General features: G+C 38.8%; 1 gene segment (V, D, J or C); it reads right to left on the bottom strand.

The window, feature by feature from the left end:
* Positions 1-8,319: 8,319 nt before the first annotated feature.
* LOC100716452 (T cell receptor gamma constant 2-like) lies at positions 8,320-21,759 on the bottom strand. The segment is given in 6 exon segments: positions 8,320-8,870; positions 10,878-10,922; positions 11,387-11,434; positions 14,526-14,570; positions 17,824-18,153; positions 21,612-21,759. Coding segments are annotated over 5 exon segments (426 nt in total).
* Between the last annotated feature and the right edge of the window lie 3,736 nt (positions 21,760-25,495).

The following is a 25,495-nucleotide window of genomic DNA, read 5'->3' as shown; positions in this document are numbered from 1 at the left end:
CACTTCACATTTCCATCCCTGGGCACATATCCAACAGAAGTGAAGGCAGGAACACAGCAGATACACGTACACCTTGCTCACAGAAGTCAGCATTATTAAAAAAGACCTACCAGTGGAACAAGCCCAATGGTCATCAGCTAGTGACTGGATAAAAACAATGTGATCAAAGCATCCAATGGAATATTACTTGGTCCCAAAAAGGAAGTGAAGTTCTGACACATTCTATAACACGCATGAACCTTATACATAACACACTAAGTAAAACAAGACAGGAAACAAATCACAGCTGTCTTATAATTCTACCTTGATGAGATAATATACAGTCAGACTGAAATGGTAGCTGCCAGAGAATGGGGAGGTTCTGGAGATGGATGGCGATGACCTTTGCACGACGGTGTGGAAACTGCATCTGACCACTCTGTGAGGTCAAACTTCTTGTTATTCGCAGTGTGGACATGAGAGGCAGAGGCAGAGGGAGCGGGAGCAGTCACCCAGCATTGCACACACAGCCAGTGGCAGAGCTCAGGCTGGAGTCTCGGCTCCAGTGCAAGAGCCCCACTCGCAACTGCTGGGTTCTCACAGTCTGTGTCAGTATTTACAAAAATGCAGAATTGTTCATGCCCTTTCCCTGCCCAAAAACCTCCGGTGGCTTAAAGGACTCAGAAATAGACAGACCCTTAGCCTGGCGGAATGTGCCTCTGTGACCTCTCTTGCCAAGTTCCCCACCTCCTGTGACTGCCCTCTTGTATTTTCCTAGTTTTTTCTTTAAAATGCTGTGTTCCAACACCTTTAGTTAACTTGCATTTGGCTGTTTGTATTGTGAACATAACGTCTTCAGTTCCGTGTTCCCCTACAAAAGCCTCCTTTTTGGCTGTCTTGTTTAGGCTGCCACTGCATAGTCGTGGGGACCTCTTCCATGACTCTGGCATCCTGTGCTGCCTGCACCTGCCTTCCGCAGTCACCTGGTCCATTTCTACCCGTGGGATGTCACCTTGGGTTAGACATTCAAATGTCATCGCACTCAGTTTTCCCAGAGATGAAAGTTCATAACGTAGCTCATACTTTCTGCCTTTTTCTAAGGCTAACCCTATTTTGTACCTGTTTTATTTTCTGTGACTCCTACAGTTGCTCAGTGCTCCTCACTATCCTTAATGAGAAGCTCACGTCAGCAGGCTGACCATAAGGTGTGGGATCCTCCCAAAGCTGTGCTCCCCCATCCCTCCTCCTTCCTGATCCCTTGGCTTCTGTCGGTGACATTGGACACCACCTAGTGGTCGTCCGGGGCATTACCGTCTCATTTGGTTGTGAGCTAAACAGAGCAAGACAGTTTGCTGGTGTCCACTGGGTGGCTGCTTTGTCTAAGACAAATGCAGATTAGTAGTGGTGGGCAGTGCTGGGTGCACAGAGGGCTGCTCTGCTCTGCTGTGTTTGCATATCTGAATGTTCACTTTAAAAGAATTACACATTGAAAATTCTAGCTGGACTCACGTGTCTAGACCAGCGCACGCTCCTGTGGAGCTTACACTTCTCCTTATGCCAACACTAAATAAATGTCTGTCCTTGGAGCTGGAGTAGTGAGGGGCTGTTGGTCTGATCCCGCCCTGGCTGACCATGTGGACATGAGGACATCTGCCACGCCTGACCGCCTTTCTCTGCTCGTTTCCCAGCTCCACATACAGTGGATTTGAAACTTTACAGGGTTAGATGAAAAGAGAAAGAATGGCTAAAATAAAATGCTAAGTGAAAGTTCTGGCATTTTCCCGTCCGTGTTTCCTCTGAGAAGTTGGGAGTGAGCACTTATCAGCAGATGGGCAGAGTGTATGGTGAGGGCTGTGAACGTGTTTGATTGCAGGCTGCTTGTGGACCTGCTGGTGCCCTGGAAAGCTGCGCATGAAGTGGGCACCAGGAGGCAGCACGGTCCTTCAGGTGGCTGGAGTGAGGCTGGTGCGTGTGGTGAGAGAGCTGAAGGGAACCCAGTGTGGACGGAGGACAGGACTGTTCCTCACCTCCCACCTCAGGAGCCCCTGGCTGAGGCTGAGGAAGAGCTGTTAATGCCCTATAGTGACTGTATCTGCTGGTCTTCCTGTGCCAGGGCTGCTTTGTTCCTATCACTTATGAGATTTTTGTTTAGAGCCTGGGGTAAAAAATTCTACTAACTAGTCATGCCTTCCCCGACACTGGGCAGCTTCAGCCTGGATTCTAGTCTCTTACACTTTACCAGGCTTGGGCAGCATACTCGTGAGGCACCAGCTATTTATGCTCACACTGGTGAACAAACCTAATCTAACTGACCCCAGAATGGATTTACCTAGTGTTATTGCCCTCTGTTAAGCTTTCCTCAAGTTGACTCAAATCATATTGTCTCTAGAGCAACTCCAGGCTATTCAGTATGTGGCAGGCAATTACACATTGGAACTCAGGGCTTCTCTATCTCTGGGCTTCTGGAGCACATCACTGTTGGCCACCTGTACGTCCACCTATCTTAATTGACATGAGTCATGTGCTGCTCTGCTTATATCAAGAAAATTAATGCAAAATTCACCAACATCTGGAAATCTAATACTTAAGAAAGACACAGACACTTGGTGGAATGTTCTGGATAATCGTGGGCTGCAGAGCTCTCCTTCCTCCAGCACAGAGCCGGAATAGTGACAGAAGGAGCAGTGTCTACACAGTCCTGGCCACCAGGTTCCCAACTCCCGCAGCAGCTGATGCATTTCCTGTGTCCCATGCAGGACGCCCATCCAACCACAGTGTAATGAGAAAGGCTGATGGCAGTCGCACATGTGTGAAGACAGATACTTTCTTTGCCTGTGACCTTTTGAAAGCGAGCCAGGTTGGCTGTGGTTTAACTGCTCTCAGTTTCCCTTCTAACACCTTCAGCCCTCATTGTACTGCCCCAACCAGTAGGGGCCGGTTTGCCTTTGAGCCTCTTCCAAGAATCAACCACATTTGACAGAGCACGGAAACAAAACAAGCCCGAGAAAGTGAAGCCCTACCAGCCCCACCAGTACTACCTGTCACCCGCTGTGTTTCCATCCCCCCAGGTCTCTGCTCTGGGCTGCTGACGTTCAGTGCAGCCCAGGTGGATGGGGAAGGAAGGTGCTGAGAGGTCTGAACCCCCAGGGGATCCTGCCTGGGACCTGGGCTATGACATCAGCTGCACAAAACTCTGGGTGAGGTGGCCCTTTCCTGTCTGGTGCTGTGCTTTTGCAATGCAGAAATAGCTGCAGTCTGCACAGAGGGCAGGAGTTGGTCTAAGGAGGTCTGGTCAGTCTGGGATGAATCTGAGTTGCACCTGCGCCTCAGCCTGGGAGGTCTTGTTTTGTTTTCAAACAGGAACTTCTGCTTGGTGGCCCAAAGAACTTGTTTCATGGAAAGTGAAACTGATTGTAACCAACCAAGCAAACAACCAAAACCTTTGTAGTGTTAAATATCACAGGGCTTGAATTTGAATAAAAGAACTTGTCATTTTCGATAACTGCACTAAAGTAATAAGAAAAATGCACACTAAATTTTCACCTACAGATCATGAACATTTTATGTCTTTAGTAGCAATCAAAGACACTCAGGAAACACTTGTTATTGTTGTTAATAGAAAAAAAATGGCAAAGGGAAGGAACACTATGTTGAAGAAATATAAATAGATCTTAAAGAATTGAAGAGATGTTTATCTTCACTCATGTTAGGAAAAAAGCAAATTTAAACCACAATGAGATGCTATTTTCCACCTGTCAGATGAGCATGAACTTGGCTCCTGACTGCTCCCCCTTGGGTGTTGGTACAGGGCTGTAGAGGAGCTCAGTGAGCCTCTTTGTGGGTATCAGTGTGGCATCACCACCAAAATCACCAGTACATACAATTAAATTTTTTTTCCGGTATCAGGGATTGAACTCACAACTTTGCATTTGCCAGGCAGGCGCTTATGCCACTGAGCTGAATCTCCAGGACTACACATGTTTAAAATGATATAAAAGTCATTATTTTTCAAAGTTTTGCAGTAGCAAATTATTAGAAATATGCCAAATATCTATTAAAGGGAACTGATGAAATACTGCCTTTTATGTTTCCCCGGAAAATACCTTGTATGTGTTCAAATGTTTCCATAACACTGCCTTTAAAAGAGCTCTGGGATTTATAAATGAAAAAAAGAAGTTCAAAATAATATGTGTTTAATGCTCCCTTTGTATAAAAAAGAGAAATGGGATTATATAGAGATGTATATATATGTATATATACATTTATGTATTTATGTATGTATGTTTGTATTTGCAATAATTAAAATTAAGGCACTTAATGTCTAAGACATGTCAGCAAATCATTTAACAATTTCAGAAAGTCCATTCTGTGCATGTTATATTTCAAGCCTATGTCCCAATTATTTTCCAGTAATTTAAAAAATTTACCTGTTAATTTAAGGCTGGAGGCTTAGCTCAGCAGCATAAGTGCCTGCTTGGCAAGCGCAAGGTCATGAGTTTGTACCTCAGTACCAAAGAAAAATTATGTATATTTTAAGGTATGAATCTATGCTCCATATTTACCTTTCTTATTGGGCATTTGGGTCCATTTACAGCTGTTCTATGTAGCACTATAGTGAATGAACATTCTTGACATAATTTTGGAAAATATACTTCATTTCCTGCCTGAGCTGATGGCTCCTATGCTGAGAGCCCTGTCCAGATGAAGTGTGTCCCATGTCTGGGCAGTATGCTCTGTGTCTGAGGCTCCTGGTAACTTGTGATCTAAGACAGTCATTCTGGAGGTCAGGGGCTCTTGCAGTCTCTTGCTGATTTTTACCTTGATCTACATTAGATTTAAAGAATTGTTAAAGTCTCTACAGGCAGCCTGTGACAAAGTCTGGGCCTCAGTGACTCCTAAGGTCTCCTAGAAGGAGAGGATGAGCCATTAGTACAGTAGAGAAAGACCAGGTTTTAAATTTAACAGAACTATGTGGAATTTGGTGCTTTTAACATTTGACATATTTAGCAGTGTGGCTGACCCATTGTGACATGCACTTATTCACCATAGAGGCTTGGACTGTGTTCAACATTGAACATATTGAACACTAGGATTTATTCAGGATTAACATGGGGTCTCTGAGACCTGCTTGTCACAGTGACATGAACACAGTGTCTGTACCGTGCAGTTGAGAACATTAGAAATAGCACAGATCGCCTTGCAGTCTTGATGTTCTAAGCACAGGCTTTTAGTATTAAAAAAACACAGAAGCAAACAAATAAATAACCTAACAGAATATTATGGAAACCATGATTTCAGTCACATAAGTTCTCATGGCTCAGAAAAATATTGAATTTCTAGCCGTTGGGTTGAATTGTATCACTTTGGTGTAGTGTCTTTGGTGATGTTTAAAACTCAGAGTTTTTAATTATTACTATTATTATTTAATTAATACTATATTATTATAAACTATTGCACAGGATTTTGATAATATAATATTGAAGTTGATCATTAATTGCAGCCCCCTACACACACATACACTGTACACACACTCAGAGACACACAAAATAAACTTAAATAAAATGAAGTCTGTTAAGAAGATAAATCCAAAGAAGTAAAGAAAGTTTATTAAAGAGAATGTGTTGAAAAATGTTGCATAAAAAATTGCCCTTTTTTAAATAATTCGGAAACTTGCACTTGGTTTGGTGGTGTTTTAAATTCCTACAGTTGAGAAGTGTAAGGACTGTAAAGACTGAGACATGAGTGATTTCTTGTGGAATTGTATAAATCTTTGCCTGGAAATGCAGCTGGAGGTTCTCATGTTTATTTCATCTAAACACGAACCACAGACCTCAGTCATAAAAGTGTCCTGGTAGACGGGAGAGCAGTGTGTCAATGCTTCCCCAGTATCAAGATGTTGGTCTACAACCCTGTGATTGTAAGAATAGCGAAGGGGCCAAGAGAAGAAATACAGGCAGGTCAGGCAGGTCGGGAGGCTGTTCTGCTCACCAGAACTGCCTCTAATGGGGAAGGAAAGTTTCCTGAAGAGCAATATGTTTTCACTTTAGGAGCAACTAATGTACAACACAAGAGCAGAGCTCCTAAAGCCGAGCACTTTAGGTTCCATCTCAGCCCTGTTTCTTAGAAGCCGTGTAGCTTGGGGAAATTCCTCAGTTCAGTTTCTTCTTCTATAGAACATAGATGACTATATATAACTTGGAGCATGCTTGTGAGAATTAAATGACTCAAAACACACTTAAACTCTTACCTGGCACAGTAAACACTACACAAGTGATTGCTGTCAATCACTGAACGTGTTACCTTGCATAGGAATCTGAAAGTATTTAATTTGGATTCATTCATCTAAAAATGGATGAATTTAGGCAGGTGGGCATAAATATAGAGACTGAAATATGCTATGCTTAGAAAAACATAGGAGAAAGGATTTAGAATGTTTTCCTGACAAAGAAATGAATGAGAAGAAAGATAAACTTACCAATTAAAGCATGACATGATGCATGCAAGTATCAAATCGACATGTTTCCATAAATATGTGCAAATTTATGTATCTTTTTTAAAAAAAGAACAAATGGTACAGATAGATAGAAAATGACTCAGTAGCTAGGGCTGGCTCTAGCTGTGATGTGTGACACCTGGTCCTGAGTCCTCAGCCCTCACCAGGTTACTTCCCTCATGGGGCAGCTGTACTATGATGAAGTCCCGGACCATCAAGGCTGTGTAACTCAGCTCCTAGTCAGGAAAAGCACCCGATCCTAGCAGAATGTCCCCAGGAAGAGCTGGGCGTCAGAGTTCCATCCACACCTGAGGGCATGGTGCAGGTCCCACTCTGTCTGAGGGTCACCATTCACTTCATTGCTGCTCTCTAAAAATGAGCGGTGGCACTGTGGCTACACTTGAGGTGGACAGCAAGAGCAAGGCAGGCTCTCTCCTGTATCTACAGGAAGTGGAGCATTTACAGTAACTCAAGAGGAGGCCACGGTTTTACCAAAGGTGGAATTAGTGATGACCAGAGGCCTGGTGGACATGAGAAGAAAACACAGACAACTCATAACTCTTGGAGAAACTTCTCACTGACTTACTGGAGGCATCTTCCAGTAAGGAAACCATGCATGTTTATTTCCTGAAGGAAAGAAAACACAATGACATTAAGGGAGAAAGGAAAGACATGTATCACTAGGGGAATTACATATGTATGTACACAGATGGGGAGATACATATATGTTGTATTCTTAGAGACTTGGTCTTAAATTATGACTACTACTTAGACATAATGTCCTTAGCAGGTAACTTAATTTTTCCAATCTATAAACCTTAATCAATAATTGTATTTTCTTTGGGGAGCTTCTTCACAATCATGGCTTGTCTGTAGCATGGTCGGAGCTAAGCTCCTATTCCATTACAGTCATCCTCTTTGCAGAGAACTATGAACGGAGATCATCTTTTTTATTTTGCTGTGTGAGTATGGGCTCTACTCTTTCTGCAGAGGAGTTGAGAACATGCCAAAGCTGTTGAGGATTCCTTGTGGGAAGCATGATTAATTAACCTGATCCTCACCATCCCAGGAGACAGGGCTTAACTTTGTTTTATAGGAGGAAATTTTGACACAGATAATTTTAAAATCAGAGGTCACATAACTGCTAAATTTTTTTTCATTTAAAGGAAAAAAAACCCAAAACAGTATAAAGGTACAAGTAACACAGAATTTTTTAAAAAGCAGTAAGAAATCACTAGTTAATAGATTACATATTGTCATCTTAGAAATAGTTGTTCAAGTTATAGGATTAAAGCATACAAAGTGGACATTCAAATAGTGAGACTGCAAACAGTTGTGTTCAGTGATCCAACAAAAACTTTGTAATATGGTCATCTATCTTAACACACCTAAACACACTTGCAGTTGTAATAGATACTAAATTTTGAAGTTAGGGTTTAAATACATGCCCTCTGGGACCAGAGTCTATATGGTCACTACCTCTCTGGGGCTGGTGCCTGTCTCCAGGGGACATTTGAGGTTCAGGGTATACAATGCTGTGAATGCTGGACAGACCTGATGCTGCATGGCACATTGCACCTGTCTTTTGTCATGGAATATATCAGTCTAAATGAAGCTATTTAGCTAAATCTGCTGACCTTCAGAAGAACAGTGCCATGCAATTTTCCATTGATTGTGTCTTCGTTTGGAGACAGTGGCTGAGGAAAGTGGCATTACCAATTCCCAAGACAGAAATAGAAATGTAGCATAGCACCCTTGTTAGCAACTAGCATGACACACTTCAGTTTGAGTGCTGTTTTTCACCTTGGAATTTAAATTGCATTAAATGAAAACATGCATGGACAAAATTTGAATTTAAAATATTTATTATTATTATAACTATCAAAGCACAATTCAGTAACAAAGAAGGCCATGTCAGAGTGGGTAGAGTGGTGACTTCCAGGAGCTACCTGCTCCATGATCACAGAGGTCCTGACCAGAAGTGGACACTGAGGCTGTCAGGACCTGAGCTGGCTAGAGGGGCTGTGGAGACTGTGGAAGGGACAGGGCTCAGGCACCTTGGGCTGTGCCATGTTGTGCCAGCACAAAGTTGTGCAGTTTTCTTGCTGATTGGGAAACCCTTAGTTCATATTGACAGAATTATGTACACATGGCTTTCAGGAGCCTGCACTCAGCAAGCCCAGCAGGCCTTCAGCAGATGCTGCTCAGGACAGGAAACAGCGGAGACACCATGGGCTTACATATGTCTCCATGTCTCAGGTGCTCTTCCTGGCCCCACAGACAGCTGACCTTCTGCATAGACAGGAAGTGAGAAGGATTCCATGGAGGGTGCTCTTGAGCAGCAGCAGGAGGTAAGTGTAGTAGGCAGAGATGTTTGCAAGGTGCAGACTCAATAAATCTAAAAGAAATGGGGTCGTGAGTTTTACTGTGCTGTGATAGCGTGGGACACACAATCGGCAGGTGTCACAGGGTGCTGAAGTGACACCACCCACCACATCCAGTTCCAAAGGTCAGCATCTACCCTTCCTATCACAGTGACCAAGGCAGCGATTCAGCTTGCAGCTCAGCGGGATTAACAACCTTTACTGAATTACCTAGAACCTTCTTAATATTAAAAACATAGTGTTGCATTTTTAGTGAATGATTTAATTTGTGGAAAGAATACTTGGGATAATTAGGTAGTAGAATGTCTTTGTCCCAAAACTGTCTTTAAGTAATAGAAATAATATATATTAATCACTGACAGTTTTGCATGTGAATTTTTATATTAATCTTTATAACAACCTATGAGAGACAGAATGAATTTCATTCCTATTTTGCAAAAACAAGCAGCTAAAGACACAGAAACGCAGCCTCAGATTATGACCCCAGCAATATGACATGAGAAACATATTCTTATCTACACTAAGATTCTGCATCTACATGTACAATTAACACATAAGACATCAAAAGACTAAGCAAAACTATCAAGATGAGTTCTTGTTTAGAAGAATCAGAGCCCTTACATTTTGCACATGCCATGAAATCTGGAGGAACAGAACAATTCAAGGAAATTTTGTGCTGTTCCTAGTAAGATGGGTGAGAGATTTTAGAAAACAAACCTCTGTAGAAATTGTGAGAAAGTGGTTAATTCAAATGATCTGAGCTGTACGGAGACTGTGGCACAACGCCTCTTATTGGTGGTATGATGCCTCTTGTTGGTGGTATGATGCCTCTTGTTGGTGGTATGATGTTGTTGGGTGATTGAAGTCCAGATTCTTTGAATTTTTGCAAGTAATATATGATGTCAAGCCATGATTAAAGACAACGACACTGGGCCATAGTGGCTGAATAATGAGTTACAAGGCCAAGTCTCACTCTGGAAGTTTCCATTTTATATGATCTCCCTCTTCGGGAGTCAGATCTCATGAAGCCCTAGCCCTTGGTGCAAGAAGGGGACTCCTTGTGATCACTGAGTGTTACTGACCTCCTGCCTGATGTGACAGCTCAAGTCCAAAGCTCTGTGGGCTCTAGAATCAGAAGGAAGTTTGAGAGGGTGGATGCAATATTATAAGTTACATTCTTGATGGATATGTAGAGAAGGAAGGCCAGAAACAAGTATTGATCGTAAGCCTGTTACATGGATTTCTATGATAGACATTTCTCACCTAGGCCTTCTGTATTCAAAACTGTGAGTTTAGCTTAACTATTCTCAAATAATTGCTCACAAGTGATGTCATTCCTCAGGTCTCCTCAGCTGACCATTAAGAGACCCAGGCTGCATCCAGTTTGTGGTCAGAAGCCATGCACTTTCCAACCTGCCAATCCTGTCTCAGGACGTTAGCATGGGAATTCCTTGCCCTGTATCTCTGTGTTTGAGGAAGAAGAGAGACCTAAGTAAGCTACGAGCTGTTCACTTAATGTCCTCAGCTCTGGCGGCATGCACTAAAGTTTCAATTTTAGCTCATTGCTTTCATCTGTATTATGTGGATAAGCTTTCATACCATTTGATAGGAGCTATGAAGACTGAGCTTCAAAATACATGCAGGATACAACTCAAGCCTCTTGAGTAAAACACCATTTCATTTTATTACCCACCCTCAGAATTGCAAAAAAAATAAATAAACAAATGTAGAACTAATTGGACAGCACGATGCCACATAGAGGTACAGATGAATGCAGTCCCTTTGCTGAAGTAGCTCAAGGCATGTCACTGTATCTTCTAACTTACAGTCATGTCTTATGGAAATCAGGATTTCCTGGTGATAATATGACACTTAACAAAATGAATTAATTCAAAATTCATTCAATCTCTTTGCCAGTATTCAGCCATTCTGATTTTTCTACTATAAGAGAAGGACACTCAGAATTGAGATTACCACATGTAAAAAGTGCTACAGCAGGAGACCAAGACATGAAAACTTACCTTTTTCGCCTTTCAGCAAAGCTTCGTGATTAGTAGTATTGACAACTAGAGGAAATGACAACAGCAACAGTCCAGTCAGTTACTTCTGCTGATCCAGCACTGTGTTTTGTGCTGCACGGCAACCTTACTCCCCCAGCAACACATGTATTATTCTTGTGCCCCCTATTTGAATGAAGAACTGACTATAAAGACCAAAGGGGGGAAATCTCCTAGTGTGTTACTTATCCTTAGAAAGTGGACTTTTATTTTCACTGTGGAGACTGAGCATGTCAGTACAATTCTTTCTAAAAACAGCTTAGACAAGCCATGTATCTATTTCTGTGAATAAAACTCGAATGAGTTATATGTAATCAGGATGTCCCCTAGGAAATGCTGCCCTGTCTATTTTGAAATGGGCAGGGGTCTGGCTTCCCTATATGGAGCCAGGGAAGTGTCACAGTTATGATGGACAGGAGGGAACATAAAAATGCTATCCCATGAGACCAAAGCAGAAATATGCAAAAACTTACCGTCTTCGCCTTTTAGAAAAGCTTCAGGAGCTGTAGTAGTAGTGACAACTAAAGCAAATAAGAGCAACAGTCAGTTCCTCATATGGATGATATTTATATGTGTATAAGCATATTTTTAAATATACGTAGCCTTCTAACACAGAATCAGGGGAGCTTCCTGCTTCCCCTGCTGGGAATCAAACTCAAGACCTTGGAGAGAGTGCGAAATTGCTCTACGACTGGCCAACACTCTAGCCTGAGCCACTCATTAAAAACAGGGGTCCACAGTTCCAAATAGAGTTGTTCTCACTCTGTGTAATTCACATTTGGCATTTATGTTTCTGATAAGAACGCATTGGAGTTCTTGAAGGACACATACTTTCTTTTGTTATTAAAATTAGACTATAATATCCAAGAATGTCATTCTTTCCTCTGTATTCACACCTCCTTCCAAAGTGTGTCCCACAAAGCAGGAGACCCTCAATCCACAATCAGTTGAAAAATAAAAGAGAAACTGATTGATTTCAGCGTTTCCACATTTCAGTAAAACGAGATGCTGCCACCAAGACGAATCTCTCTGACCCAAGAGGGGACAAAAGAATTGGGCACTTTTAAATGAGTCTAATTCAGAACAGAAGAAAGCAGTCCTAACTTTCCATATTATGTGTATTTCCAATGCCTCTGACTGATATTCCTATTTTTTAAGAGAAGGTGTTTGTGGACATAGAGACTACAATAGTCATAAAAGCTAACACCTATTCCACGATCATTTTTTGGCCAGGTTCTTTGTTAAATGCTTCCCCTGCATTATTTTGTTTAATTCACTAGTAACATTAAGTAAGCCCACTATGCACAAGAAATAAAGTTTAAGGCGTACAGGTAACTCTTACCAGAGAATAGCAGAGAAAGTATTTGAAAAATAACAGTGGAAAGTGGAGGAGGTGTAAAAAGGGAAAAGACAAGTGGAAAATACTTTGTAAATATAATGTGAATGATACAGAAAAAATAATTAGCAGAGAGCATAACTCAACCATAGGGACACTGACAATCTCCTATTGTGTTTGTTATTCTTGTCAAGGACCATTTTTTTCAGATAAGCACTGAGCATTTCAGTGCCACATTTTCTGAGAACAGCAAGACAGGACAAGTTATAGCTCAGGTTTTCTGAATAAATCTTGAAGTACAATTTGTCTTAATGATTAAAAACAAAGCTAAGGTAACTTGGTATTCTTTTTTGTCAGTTGTTAAGAATAATAAGCCAATGAGTGAGAAGAAGTCTCTTGGCTGAAATTATCAGGAGTGCATTCTGGTCTCCCCTAACTTACAGTCACTGAAAACCAAGATCAGCAGTTTACTGTTTTAATATGATACTGAGATAATGATGGATTAACGCACAACAACACTCAGTAAATTCTGGGAAAATCTAATATTCTGGTTTTATCACATAGAACCAAGGAATTCTAAAAGTTAAGATGAAAAGGGAGTATAGTATGAGATAAAGAAAATAAAGGCAAATTAACACATCCAACTTTCAAAGCGACTTCTCTGAGAGTACTAGTGACAACTAAAAGAACTAAAATTAAATAGTAGTTTCCATATATATCCTGTTCACTTGAAAGACAGACGTTAAAACATGTACCCACAGTTCCAAAGGACTGGCCTCACTCTATGTGATAAAATAGATGTCATTCATACATTATGTTTCTCTCCATTAAAATGTAAAGCTCACGCAGGATACATTTTATTAATTACAAGTGGAGTGTGGTGTCAAAGACTATCTGCCTTTCCTGTGGATTCTTAGTCCTTAGTTCAGTGCCTACTATAATACTGGTGTTATAAACATATTCATGAGAAAATAAACAATAAACTGCCTGCGTTACAGGCTTTGATGTCCATTGTTGACATGAAAAAAGGGATCCAGAATGAATCCACCCAGTCTTAAAGCCAACTACAGAGACATGCAAAGTAGGAGTCTTATCGAGGAATGTTTTACTTCTAAGTAGAGAAAAGCAGCCATATCATTACATCCTCAACAATTCCAGTGTATATATGTGAATTTGGGGGTGTTGGGGATAGAACTCATGACCTCACGGTCACCAGGCAGGTACTGTGCCAATGAGCTATACCCTTAGCCAGCATGTGAGGCTTTGGAAGTCAAAAGTTTGTGGACATGACAACCTTAATTTTTTTATTTTTTATTTTTGGTTCCTGTGATTGAACTCAGAACCTCACTCAGGGCAGGCAGGCACTTGTGCCGCTGAGCTAAATCCCCTGCCTTGACAACCCCAGTATTAACAGAAGTGCAGACCTACTCAGTGGTCATCATGGGCACCAGTTTGTTTAATTCCTTCGGGAACATCTGAGTCATGTTGTGTGTGGTCCATATTATAAATGAGAAAATAACGTTAAACATTCTAGATAACTGAGCCCCAGTGAATGTCAGAGCTGACAGTATGATGAGTTAAAGGAGACGGGACAGCTATGAAATGCTTTGTGAAAATAATCCTTAGAAAAATACAGAAAATAATAAAGAGTTGACATACTAATTTCACCGTTGTAGACACTAAGAAAAAATTGTTTCTAGCCTCTTAATTACTCTTAGTCTAGGGACTGTTTTTATTACAAGAGCTGAACATTTCAGTGGAATTCTTTCTAAGAACAGAAAGTTAGGTCAAGTCATATTTCTAGATTTCTAAATAAAACCTCAGACAAAAATACACTTTCTTTTTTTGTCTTTTTCCTTTTTATCGGTACCTGGGATCGAACTCACGACTGCCTGCTTGCAAGGCAGGCGCTTATGCCGCTGAGCTAAATCCCCAGCCCCCACTTATTTTGTTTGAAAAGCAACATTATAAAGAAGTTGATATCATGCTTCTCCCCCAAGCAGTGGAAACAACGGACACAGGAATGAAAGAAGTGGTTTGGTGGAAACAGCTCCGAATGCATCACTGTATTCTTTAATTTGCATTAACCTCATGCCCAACTGAGTATTTTACTTTGGCAATGGGACACCAAGGCAAAGACAGACTGCAGTATCACACAGTGTATTTGGGAATATCCTGTCCTTCTGATTTTTCTACCTGCAGCCAGGGAAGTTCACAAGTTAAGAGAAAAAGTGTGGTAGCCCACAAGATTGAAGCAGACATACACCGAAACTTACCATCTTCTTTAAGACTTGCTTCTGTAGGATTACTATGGGTGCCAACTAAAAGGAGTAAGAACAAGTAATAGTCAGTTATGACTACTTTTGATAGTGGGTATGTGTGTATTTACCCACACGGTCACATATGTACACACACATAATATATATATATATATATATATATATATATATATATATATATATATAATCTGTCAGCAGAGATATAGAATACATAGTCATTAAAAGATGAATTCCGTAATTCCAGAATTAAGTGGTATTAATCTACAAATTTCAGTAGACATCATTCATCTATTATGTTTCTGCACAGAAAAATGTAAGGTAACATTTTATTCTTCACAGCTGAACTACAATATCTAACGTTTTGAGCTTTGTGAATGCTACTTTTGTCGTTTTTTTGACAACTGGAATATTATAGCCATGGCTACCTGCTTTCCCTCTGTATGGATATCTCCTAGTAAAGTGTCTGCTGCAAAAATAGGTGATATGCAAATACTTAGTCAATGGAAAAGTTAAGAGAATTGGCTGATTTACAGCCTTCAGCATGCACCGTTAATGTCAAGAGATGGAATCTAAGGATGAAGGAGCTAGGAAGGAGGGGAAAAGTAAAAAGAGAAATAAAACAATAACAATAATAATAATAATAATAAAAATAAAGAAAAGACATAAAGTAACCTCTTTTACCCCCCCCCACAAATATAGCCCATCCAACCTCAAAACCAGCTTGTGGAGACTGACTTAGAGAAATTTCCCATCCACAAGTAGAAAAGCAGCCATGCCTTTCCAAATCATGCACATTCTCAGTGTTCCCTGGTCCTACACTGCATTTTTGAAGGTCCAGATATTGTACATGAGGAATACATCATCAACAACACTACTACCTATTCAAGTGGCCATTGTTGACCTCAGCACTTGTTAAAGGTTTTTCTGCATTGTAGTGTCTAAATGTACTATAACACTTAAAGAGCTGCATTCTGGAAGCTTCCATGCGATGAATAAGGAAATAAAAGTTAAAAGTTCAGGTAACTTAAGACCAGAGAATGATGGAGCCGGTATTCAAGGGAGAGTATGAGGATAAAAGGAGCTAGGATACATAAAGCACTCTGTAAAAGTAACTCATAGAAATGCATAGATAATAATTCATGGGGAGGCAAGATTATCCATCATTGTGGACACTAAAAATATTCTATTCTAGCATCTTAACTAGGCCTTTTAAAATTATAGGCACTTAAAATTTTAGCTCAATGATTTCTGTAGAGAAAAGAATGCTAGATATCTTTCATAAATATCTTAGTAAAACTTGACGTGAGAGATATATATCTGATATTTTTAAAGAGTAAAAGTATTATGAAAATTAATATTTTTAAATTAATGGGTAAAAAGTGGAAGCATAACTGTTGTTTTGGTTTATTCTTTTTCTGCTAGATGTGTTCTTATTCATATGCGAATGCTTCTGCTATGCATTGAACACTGAATTATTAAAAATGGATTTGATGATTAGTTTTTTTTAATAAGACCCATAAATTAAAATGCTAGTATGATTATGTTTTGACTAAAAACTTCTTTTTTTTTTATTTTTTATTTTTTTGGCTTTTTCGTTTTTTACCGGTACCAGGGATCAAACTCACGACTGCCTGCTTTCGCTTATGCCGCTGAGCTAAATCCCCAGCCTTGACTAAAAACTTCCTTAAGAATTGCCTTTAGGGGCTGGGGATTTAACTCGGCGGCATAAGCGCCTGCCTTGCAAGCAGGCAGTCGTGAGTTTGATCTCTGGTACCGATAAAAACGAAAAAGACAAAAAAAAAAAAAAAAAAAAAAAGAATTGACTTTATAGATCTAAAAAAATCTATTTCTTTGTATAGGTATGTTTTTTGCTAAAAATTATTATTGTCATGAATAAAGGAAAAAGAATAAATTATAGATATGAATAATAAAATGTGTGTAGGCTAAGTTCTGATTTTAATTATGAATTTTTGTGTATCCTGAGTTTGCTCAATCAAGGTTGGTTGAAAACTTAGAACAGGTTAATCTATCTTCAAAAATCACTTCATTGATTTCTGATTCCAGGTTTTTTTTTTTTTTTTTACCTTTTATTAAAAAAATCCTTCAGGCAGCAGCAGTAGAAATTTTCTGTTTAGTGACATTAATCGAAATGCCCTACTCAACTTGCCATGAAAATCATAGGAAAGCACTTATTTTAGATTTAATGTCAAGAGAGCCATCGTAAAACTGGAACTTCTCTCCTACACGATGGTCATTATCGTGGAATGGATGTTTCTGTTTTGTTGAAAACATCGGGATCTAATTCTACACTTAAATGGAGCAGTTTTGTTAACCTCATGACTTGGGTATTAGTCTTTCCTTTATTACTTAGTTCTGTGTCCACACTCAGGACTGGGAAGCATAGTAAGTTACTGGACTCTGCTGGGCTCTCTGCACATTCTGTCCTCTGTCTGGCTCTGTAGACACGTACCTCACCACATAAAATGCTCTTCTTGTAGACACTGACCTAAACTGTGCATGACCCTCAGTGACGAGGAAAAGACCATTCTGTCTTACTGCAGTGCATCCACACTGGGACACTATCTCGCCCTGTCCTCCTTGTACTGATTCCCACTCAGGCGGGACAGAGGCCAACAGCACAGTGTTAGTGTAGCTGCCTTTACCAGCGGCAAAAAGTCCACCCATCCTAGAGAAGGAACTCAGACACATTAGCCTCACCGAATCTTTAATTATAACAGTTTGTCTGATGCTAAAATAAAAACAGGGAAATATCAACACCACCACCAAAGTGCAATGGCTAATATTACTCTATTTTTTATAAGACCAGATTCAGAGATTTTTGGGTCTGAGTGCCATTTTGTCAATTAATAACTCATCATTGGGCATAGTAAGTTGAAACATGTGGCTTTGTTACTAGACAGAATATCCTTAAAAATGCATAATTGTCTTTCTTCCTAAATAAAATTATCTAAAGTGGAAGCTTCTTACCAACATTTGTCCTGTAGTTAGTTACTAGATGCATCCAAAATAAGTCATTTTATTTGATTCAAATAACAATTCTATAAACACCATAATATTTTAAATAGTGAAACTGATGTTGAGAAAGTTTAATTAAAAATTTTCATTTGTTTTCTCAAAACTTTTACCATATTAACTGCGGGAAAATACCAGAAAAGTATCTTTAAATGTGATGATATGTAAGAAAGACATTTATCATTAATACTAAATAGAAAAAGTGACAAGTTCTATTCAAATAAGTTTTCTGAAGGTGATATTCACATTTATATGTACATACCTTTTCCTACAGGAGGAAACAGAATCTCTTGGTCAACTCCTCCTTTATTATTCTGGTGAGTCACAATACATTGGTGCTCTTTATCCATTGAATTTCCAGTCACAGTTAACCAACTAAACTTCATATAGGTGTCACTGGTCTTCATGGTATCTCCCTGAGAAGATTTCAGAACCCTCTTCCCATCCTTTTCTTTCCAAGATATCTTAATAATATCAGGAAAAAAATTCTCCAAAAGACAGAGATATGTTCCAGCCTGATGAGACTTTATTTCAGTCACTGAAGGAAGAAAAATAGTGGGCTTGGGGGAAATGTCTCCTCTGAAGTCTTTATCTGTAGAAAAACAGAGCATCACAAAGAGAATTATTAGAGAAACATAAGCACTGTGTGCTTTGGAAAGACTGAATGTACAGCAAAAAGAAGACAAATCACCACTGAATTAGGAGCATCCTGGCCTTTCTGCCCTCTGGGTTTGCCGGGTACTGATTACTGTACCCCCTGTACAGATGTGTAAAGAAGTTGACAAGGTCACCCAGACTTTTAAAAGTCACAGCTTTCAAGTAGCAAATTCTGGATAGAAACTGCTTTGTCCTTTCTCCTCACATTACAATGGAATGTGACTTCAACTGCCTCGTACCAAGGCTCCAACATTAATGAGTTGGTTTATTTTCTTATGCTTATATCTTCTTCATTCTCTCACAGTGGAGAATGTTTTCACAATGGCGGCCAAAGGAAGGGAGAGGACCAGCCACTTGGATGAGCTCTTTGCAGACGAGGCTCTGAGGTTTCTTCTAAAGAGCTTGCCTTTCCCATCCTTCGCCACTTAAATTCTCTGACCAAGTAACTCACATTCTCCTGCTCTGGCATCCCACTTTTCCTTTAGTTAGTTCCAGGGCTCATCCTATTTGTCTTATTTATCATGGGGATAAAGGTCAGGAGGAAGGTTGTTGATTTTATTTGTAACTGCACACAGGCACCTGTTTCTGTGGGAATCTACTCCATGTATGGTCACAATGCCTCAAGTGGATTACTTAGCTTCAAATATGGGGCTACATGCTCACTTCTGAGGTTCCCGAACTTGGTTAGTTACTTCTGACTTTATGGGGCACCTCACTTTCACATCTAAAACACTCTGGATTATTGAGTTGAGCAGCATTAAAGCTACACTTTTCACATAATTACAGTATTTTGAATTTAGAACCAAAATCATAATATTCACAAATTCTTTTAAATTGCCTCTATTTTTAGAAATGCTCTTATGTTAGTCTTACCCTGTAATGCATTTATCCAAATTTAATTTTGTTTAGAAAATCAAAAGCCCATTTTACGTTGTAATTGTGTTTAAATTTCAATCATCCGTAAGGATACAACATGCACACGATTATTATACTTTATTTAGTAAGGTATAATTTGAGTCAGAAAGGATATATAAATATTTGAAAATCCAAATTTTGATTCTCAGTATTTTTCCAAAAATATGTATCCGTGCTCTGTGCCGTTCATCTGTTTTGAAGCAGCTTTATTCTTCTGTCTTAACCTACTAAAGTGTATGCATAATTAGTGTAATGTTGTATGTCCCAAGTTTCTTGCAGGCACAATAACAAAATACATAACAAAGGATCACATGAATATTAAGATACATCAGGTCATTTTGAATGCTAGTTATACTTTCATTTTCAATCTAGTGACTTATTACAATGTCGGGACTCTTCTGATTAGATTTCAAATTGAAACTCAAATTTTATGCCAATTTGGGGAGGATAATTTGAAGTCTGTATAACAATTCAATGAGCAATAATTTAGGAAGCAGAGCAGTGAGTTTCTACTTTGAGAAGAAAAGAACAAAAATTCTTGCTCATTTGTATGTTTAGCAGCAATACTCCGAATTTTTATATAAAATCAATAAGATTATAGTGTTAGTATTTCTGACCATGGTATAAATATCATTAGGTAATTTGCCTGTTTAAAGCTTTATTTTTAGCACAAAAAGTAAGATACCTTATATTTCTTCAATCTGTCACTTGATATGTATTTTTAAGCATGTTATAAAAGATAATTAATTTTTAAATATATTTCATATAATTCTAGTGTAAACCAATGTAGTACATCTAATGTCCATTTTACTATAGCATGTTTTTTTCCATCAAAATGCTTCAGACTTATTATAAAAAGTAAGTTGAAATCAAATGTCAAATCGAAAAAAAATTCTACACAGTGGCATCTTTCTTCCATTAAAAATTCCTTAATGTTCATCCTTTGACAATTAAATGATACTTGACTTTCTATAAATTTTTCAGTGAAATAGTTAAGTAAGCTTTATTGTACCTGATTATACATGGTTGCTATCTATATTGTGCTGTTGCTGATTGTCTTTGTAAATGTGACTGTTATATATCTACACTGAGTACTTTTCAAATCAATTTTTTTTGTCTTTTTCGTTTTTATCGGTACCAGGGATCGAACTCACGACTGCCTGCTTGCAAGGCAGGTGCTTATGCCTCTGAGCTAAATCTCCAGCCCCTCAAATCAATTTTTAATGATAATAAATTTACTTGAGTAATGGATGGAATGGTTGCCATATATTTTATCTAAAAAATGAAACTTTCCAATCCATTAATGTATGTCATTTGTCTTATCATTCATTTTGTGTCAAATTTCTCTGAGTTTGCACTTTAAAATGCAACAATTCAAACTGTATACAAATTTGCTAAATATAATGTTGTCTGTTGAAAGTATTTTCATATTCACATATGATAATTTATTTAAGTGTTCTGTTTTTCACTTTTCTTTCTTCAAATAATTACACCTATTTCATATATGTGCATATTTCAAATTTATGACAAGTTTTCAACTGTATTTAGTTTTTAAGCTGACCAATTCCTATATGAATTTGATAGTCTTGTCTATAAGTATGAGCAGAAGCCTAATTCAAGCAGCTATAAAGTTTAGAACTATCAGTATTGATATTAGAGGCATTCACAATCAGAATAAAAATAAAAATTTACATGATGCGGACCAAACTTTTCTGAAAACACTTTTTAGTTAACTCTAAAGAAAAGTTTCCTGAAAGGTGATAAATACCTTCAGATCCAACTTTTTATGTGAGTGGATGTTAAGATAACCTGTCGTTTGAACAGTTACAGGTACAGTTTAATCCTAAGGAGGATTCTATTCTGCAGTAAATAGAGTTGTCTGAAAAGACAATGTAGACAGTGCTCCTTTTACATGTGACTTGGAAGGACAATTATTCGGTACCTAAGATGCATTGGACAATGAGCCAAGGGCTTTATTCACATTATCATATTCGATTCTCAAATATTCTTGCCAGATTCACACTGTCATGCTATTTTATGGGCTAGGAAATAATCATCTGAGTTCCTTAAGCTGTAAGTGGTGGAGCCAGAGCTGCAGATCTACCGACCTGCAAAGCTCAGACTCTTCCACAATACTTCGCCCTGAGAAAAGAGAATGAGTCTGCTCTGCTGAGTCTATTACAGGTTTATCTGTTAGGATAAGCTTTGTCCCAGGGTCTAACACTTTAGCGATATCATTATGTACTGGAGCACTTTATAGGCGTTCCAAATGCTCACAGCCAAATTCTGTCACAGGATCTGCACAATGCTGACCTGCTCTCCTTCAGCATGAGCATCTGTATTAAAATCTCTCCTAAGATTTGTGCATCAAATCCCCCTCATATTCCTCTTGCTCCTGAAATGGTCACTATTATTCCAACAAGATTATTTTTTCTTTTTCCTCAAGTACCTTAGGAAATGTGTTCTAACAATACCCACCTGTGACAACCAATTTCGTTCCTCCACCGAAGACTTTCTTATTATACCACAGTGATTCCACTCATAGCAAAAACCTTAGATTAGATTAGATTAATTCTTTCAGTTCTAATGCCAAGATAATGTCCTGGAATTCTACAGAGACCAGGGTTCTGACCTGGTTCACTTTTTTCATAACAAGTTCAGTGGCTGAATGTGTTAAAAAAATTTGAACGTTTTGTGCTTTATCTTAAAATAACGATGTTACTATAAATCAATTTAACATCACTACCCACACTAAAACGAAACCAAAATTAAACAAGTCGTAAAAAGCAATTTGATTAAACGTATTTGAGAAACACAAGAGGGTTTTAAAATTATCTTTACTTTTGTTATTATTAGCAATCTGTTTGCTCTGTCTGCTCCAAGTATTTAAATCTCATAGGACCAAATCTTACCATTACAGTCAGGATTTGGGAGCTTCAGTTAGTTTACATCCGGGGCAATTAAGATGGGAGACATTTTTCACAGTTCTGTACCTGCATCATCACAGAAAACATGATTTTTACACATTCAAGCTTTAATAGGTTCTCGTCTGTAGTTTTTCTGACCTTCTAAGACAATCAAAGGGAGCTAGGCTAATGTGTAATATATGCAGTCATGGTGTAGAAAAGCTTCACTTGTGTTTTCTAAACCAAATGATTCTTTTCCAATTAGCAGACTAATGCATGTCAATGCCAAGCTTTCTGCCAAAAGTTTAGCCTCCAAGTGCTTTGGGCCAGCTAATGCCAAAACCCAGCTTGCACTCCTGCCCTGGCTCTTCCAGACCAAATAACTGCAGAAATTGCAGGAGGCCTGGTTTGCAAAGTCTTCTAGTGTTATCTGCCTGATCATAAGTGCTGAGGTTCCCATCTGTGCGTGACAGTGATGTTGTAAAGCCCCCAGCACTGAGGCCATGGCGGTGTGCAATGGGTTTGCTTACTAACCATTTCCTTCATTTCTCAAATGGATGCTGAAGGCAATGTCCACTCTGCACTTTACTCTCTACCTGAAGGATTCATGAACTGAAAGTCCTTTTTTAAAGTAGTAATTAGGCGCAAGTCACCTGGCCTCTCCAGAGATCTCGCTGTGAGAAGGGACCAAGCCAGGAGAGATTCCAGGAACTTGAGCCATCCTGTGCCCTGAGGTATGGGGCACCTGCTTTGCTGCTGCTGTCCCTCCTTACTACATCCTGCATAAAGGAAAGAATATTCACCTAAGAGTGTGCGGAGGAGCCTTGTCTAAGAACAAAAACATTGATGATCCTGCCATTCAATTATCGATTGTCTCTAAATCCTTGATAAGGTCTCATTTTGTCCTCATTTAAGTTTATGCTGATACTTTTCCTCTTTAACAAAAAAACCTAAAAATTATCCACTCTGCCATTAAATAAAGGTCAAAACTGAAACACAATTATACTAGATCTGAGTGTTATGTTTTTGAGGGATGTTGAGTTTTGATGTTTAAAATGCTCAGGCTGTGTATAGATTTAATAAGCAGTGACTAAACTCAACTTGAAGAGCTCATGAATCCAAGACCTCATGCATTTCTAGCAAAAACAGGCCAAAGAATCAATAGGTCTGATCCAAGCAGAATGCAGAATAGTATTCAATGGACTGCGAGCTTTGGGGTGGTGGGCCTGGGTCTTGTCTCTTGTTTTATAACCAGAAGGAACTGACTTCAGTGAACATTTGCTGAGGGAATAAATGAGCAAGTAAGGTTAGAAAACTATTTAGGTTCTGTTCACAGCCCTTGCACTGAAATGGTTTGTGGAACTTGCACATTTCTGTAAGCTTTACCTTCCCCAGTCATTGTTAGGACTGTTACAATGACAAATTTTAATCTTAGACTAACCCTGAAAGAGTTAGAGAAATACAAAGTAGGGATTCTCAATGTTTTATGGCAATTTAACATAAGAAGTGTTTGCTTCTCTAATTACTAGAGATGAAATTAAAATGAAGACTACAGATTTTGCAAATTATTAGGAGGAAGGAGCAATATGTCATATCTCAAAATATAGACAAGAAGAATTAACAAATACCACTTTGAGGATTCTCTCTTAGAAGACCTGCAAAAATTATCCCGAAGCCAGGTCTCTATAGAAATAGTCCCCAAAATACTTCAATTTCTAACTTGACTGTGTCATTTGTGTAGAGATGCTTCTGATTGTAGAATTTTAAAATGCTTTCTTACAGGGGAAAAAAAGAAAATACTTTCAAAAAGTTTTTGTTTCATATCTGTCGTTATTGCAGTTCCTGTTCTCAAACCAAGAACACAGCAAAGCCAGATAAGGCTGATTATAAATTGTTGTCTTAAAAAGCAGCTTTTCATTATTCATTACTGGAGTAACCACAGCCATAGCACATTATTTACCAGAAGGCATTTCTCTGAGCTTAGTTCCTCCTACAAATATCATGGTTCTGCCTGGCCAGTCACGCTGCACACAAAATCTCCAAACATTTCAGTATATCCAGGGCTTTATGACAAGGCTGGCAGTTTAATAACACAGTCTTCACCCTTCCCCTCACTGGGTTTCTTGGGACATTCTTGAACACATGCTGTACGGCGTATGACAAGCGTGAGGGATTCCTCATAAAGGGTCTCATATGCTGTTTCCCAATTAGGAAGTAGTTGTTAGAAAGTACCGAAAGCAAATAGCAAGAAAAAGAGCAGAAAAAGAGGAGAGAAGGCTACTGGTCCACCAACTGCTTTTCTAAGCTACCAGGAAAAGAGTTCTGAGAATGAAGACTTAAAAAAATTTCCATCTGCTTCTTTGTGTTGAAACTGCTGAGTTCTGCATCAGAGGAGGGAGCCGCCTGTTCTCACCCACACCAAACCTTTCCCCAGCAATTTGGGAATATATTTCTGAAAAGAAAGAAAAGAAAAGAAAGTTCTTTCCTTTAGCAACTGAAATGTGAACGCACCCACATCTTCCGGAAATGTGAACTCATAGTCTCTATTCTCCATGAAGCCACACTTTACCACTTGCATCATGATTAATTAGAGGAACAATCCCAAGGAATCAAAGAAGCTCTAGGATGACTTAGTTATTTTTCCTGAACAACAGAGCAAAATTGTTGAGTTCTAGCTCCTATAAAATTGCAGATTCTTTATTTAAACTACAGTGTGGAAAAATTCCCAGGCCTTGATATATTGGAAGACAGAGGCTTGAAATAGTTCTGTGTTCATATGTAACACATTTCAGAGCAGAGAGAAGGTCATTACCAAAAGTAACCTGTTCAGAGGACCCGAAGAAAAGTTACTATCATAAAGTGGCCAATATCCTCTGAATTTATGAATACTCTGACTACAATTTCAATAAGAATCATGATCAGATTTTATATTATTGTTCTGGGGTGTGAGTGTTAGTAGTGGCCTGGTAAGTGAATTTAAAATTCCGTAAGGATGCATAACCATAACAGAATAGAAATAATTATTTTTAATAATGAATATCTATTTAGCCAATAGACTTTAATACTTATTGTAAAGCTACTGATAGGAGGTGAATAATATAAGCATAATAAAGTAACTAGGCTGGAGACATAGCTCAGTGGCACAGAACTTGCCTGGTAAATGTGAGGTCATGAGTTTGATTCCTAGTACAAAAAAGAAGAAAGAAACAATAATAACCAAAAAGTAAAATATGCCTAACAGTATGGATATTCAAAATATAATACAGTATTTTTAATTGCAGGGAAATTACAGTTCATTTTATAACTGTAATTAGATAATGATTATTTGTGGCAAAGCAACAGTTTCTCTACTTTCAAACAGAGCAAAGTGGCCCATCCCTGTAATCTCAGCACTCAGGAGGGCTGAGGCAGGAAGATGGCCATGAATGTGAGGCCACCCTTGGCTACATATTGAGT

The sequence above is a fragment of the Cavia porcellus genome, unplaced genomic scaffold, assembly GCF_034190915.1.
Source record: "Cavia porcellus strain 051 isolate PalLab524CR breed Dunkin Hartley unplaced genomic scaffold, mCavPor4.1 scaffold_23, whole genome shotgun sequence".
Classification (NCBI taxonomy): Eukaryota; Metazoa; Chordata; class Mammalia; order Rodentia; family Caviidae; genus Cavia; species Cavia porcellus.
This window is presented reverse-complemented; position numbering and strand designations above follow the sequence as displayed.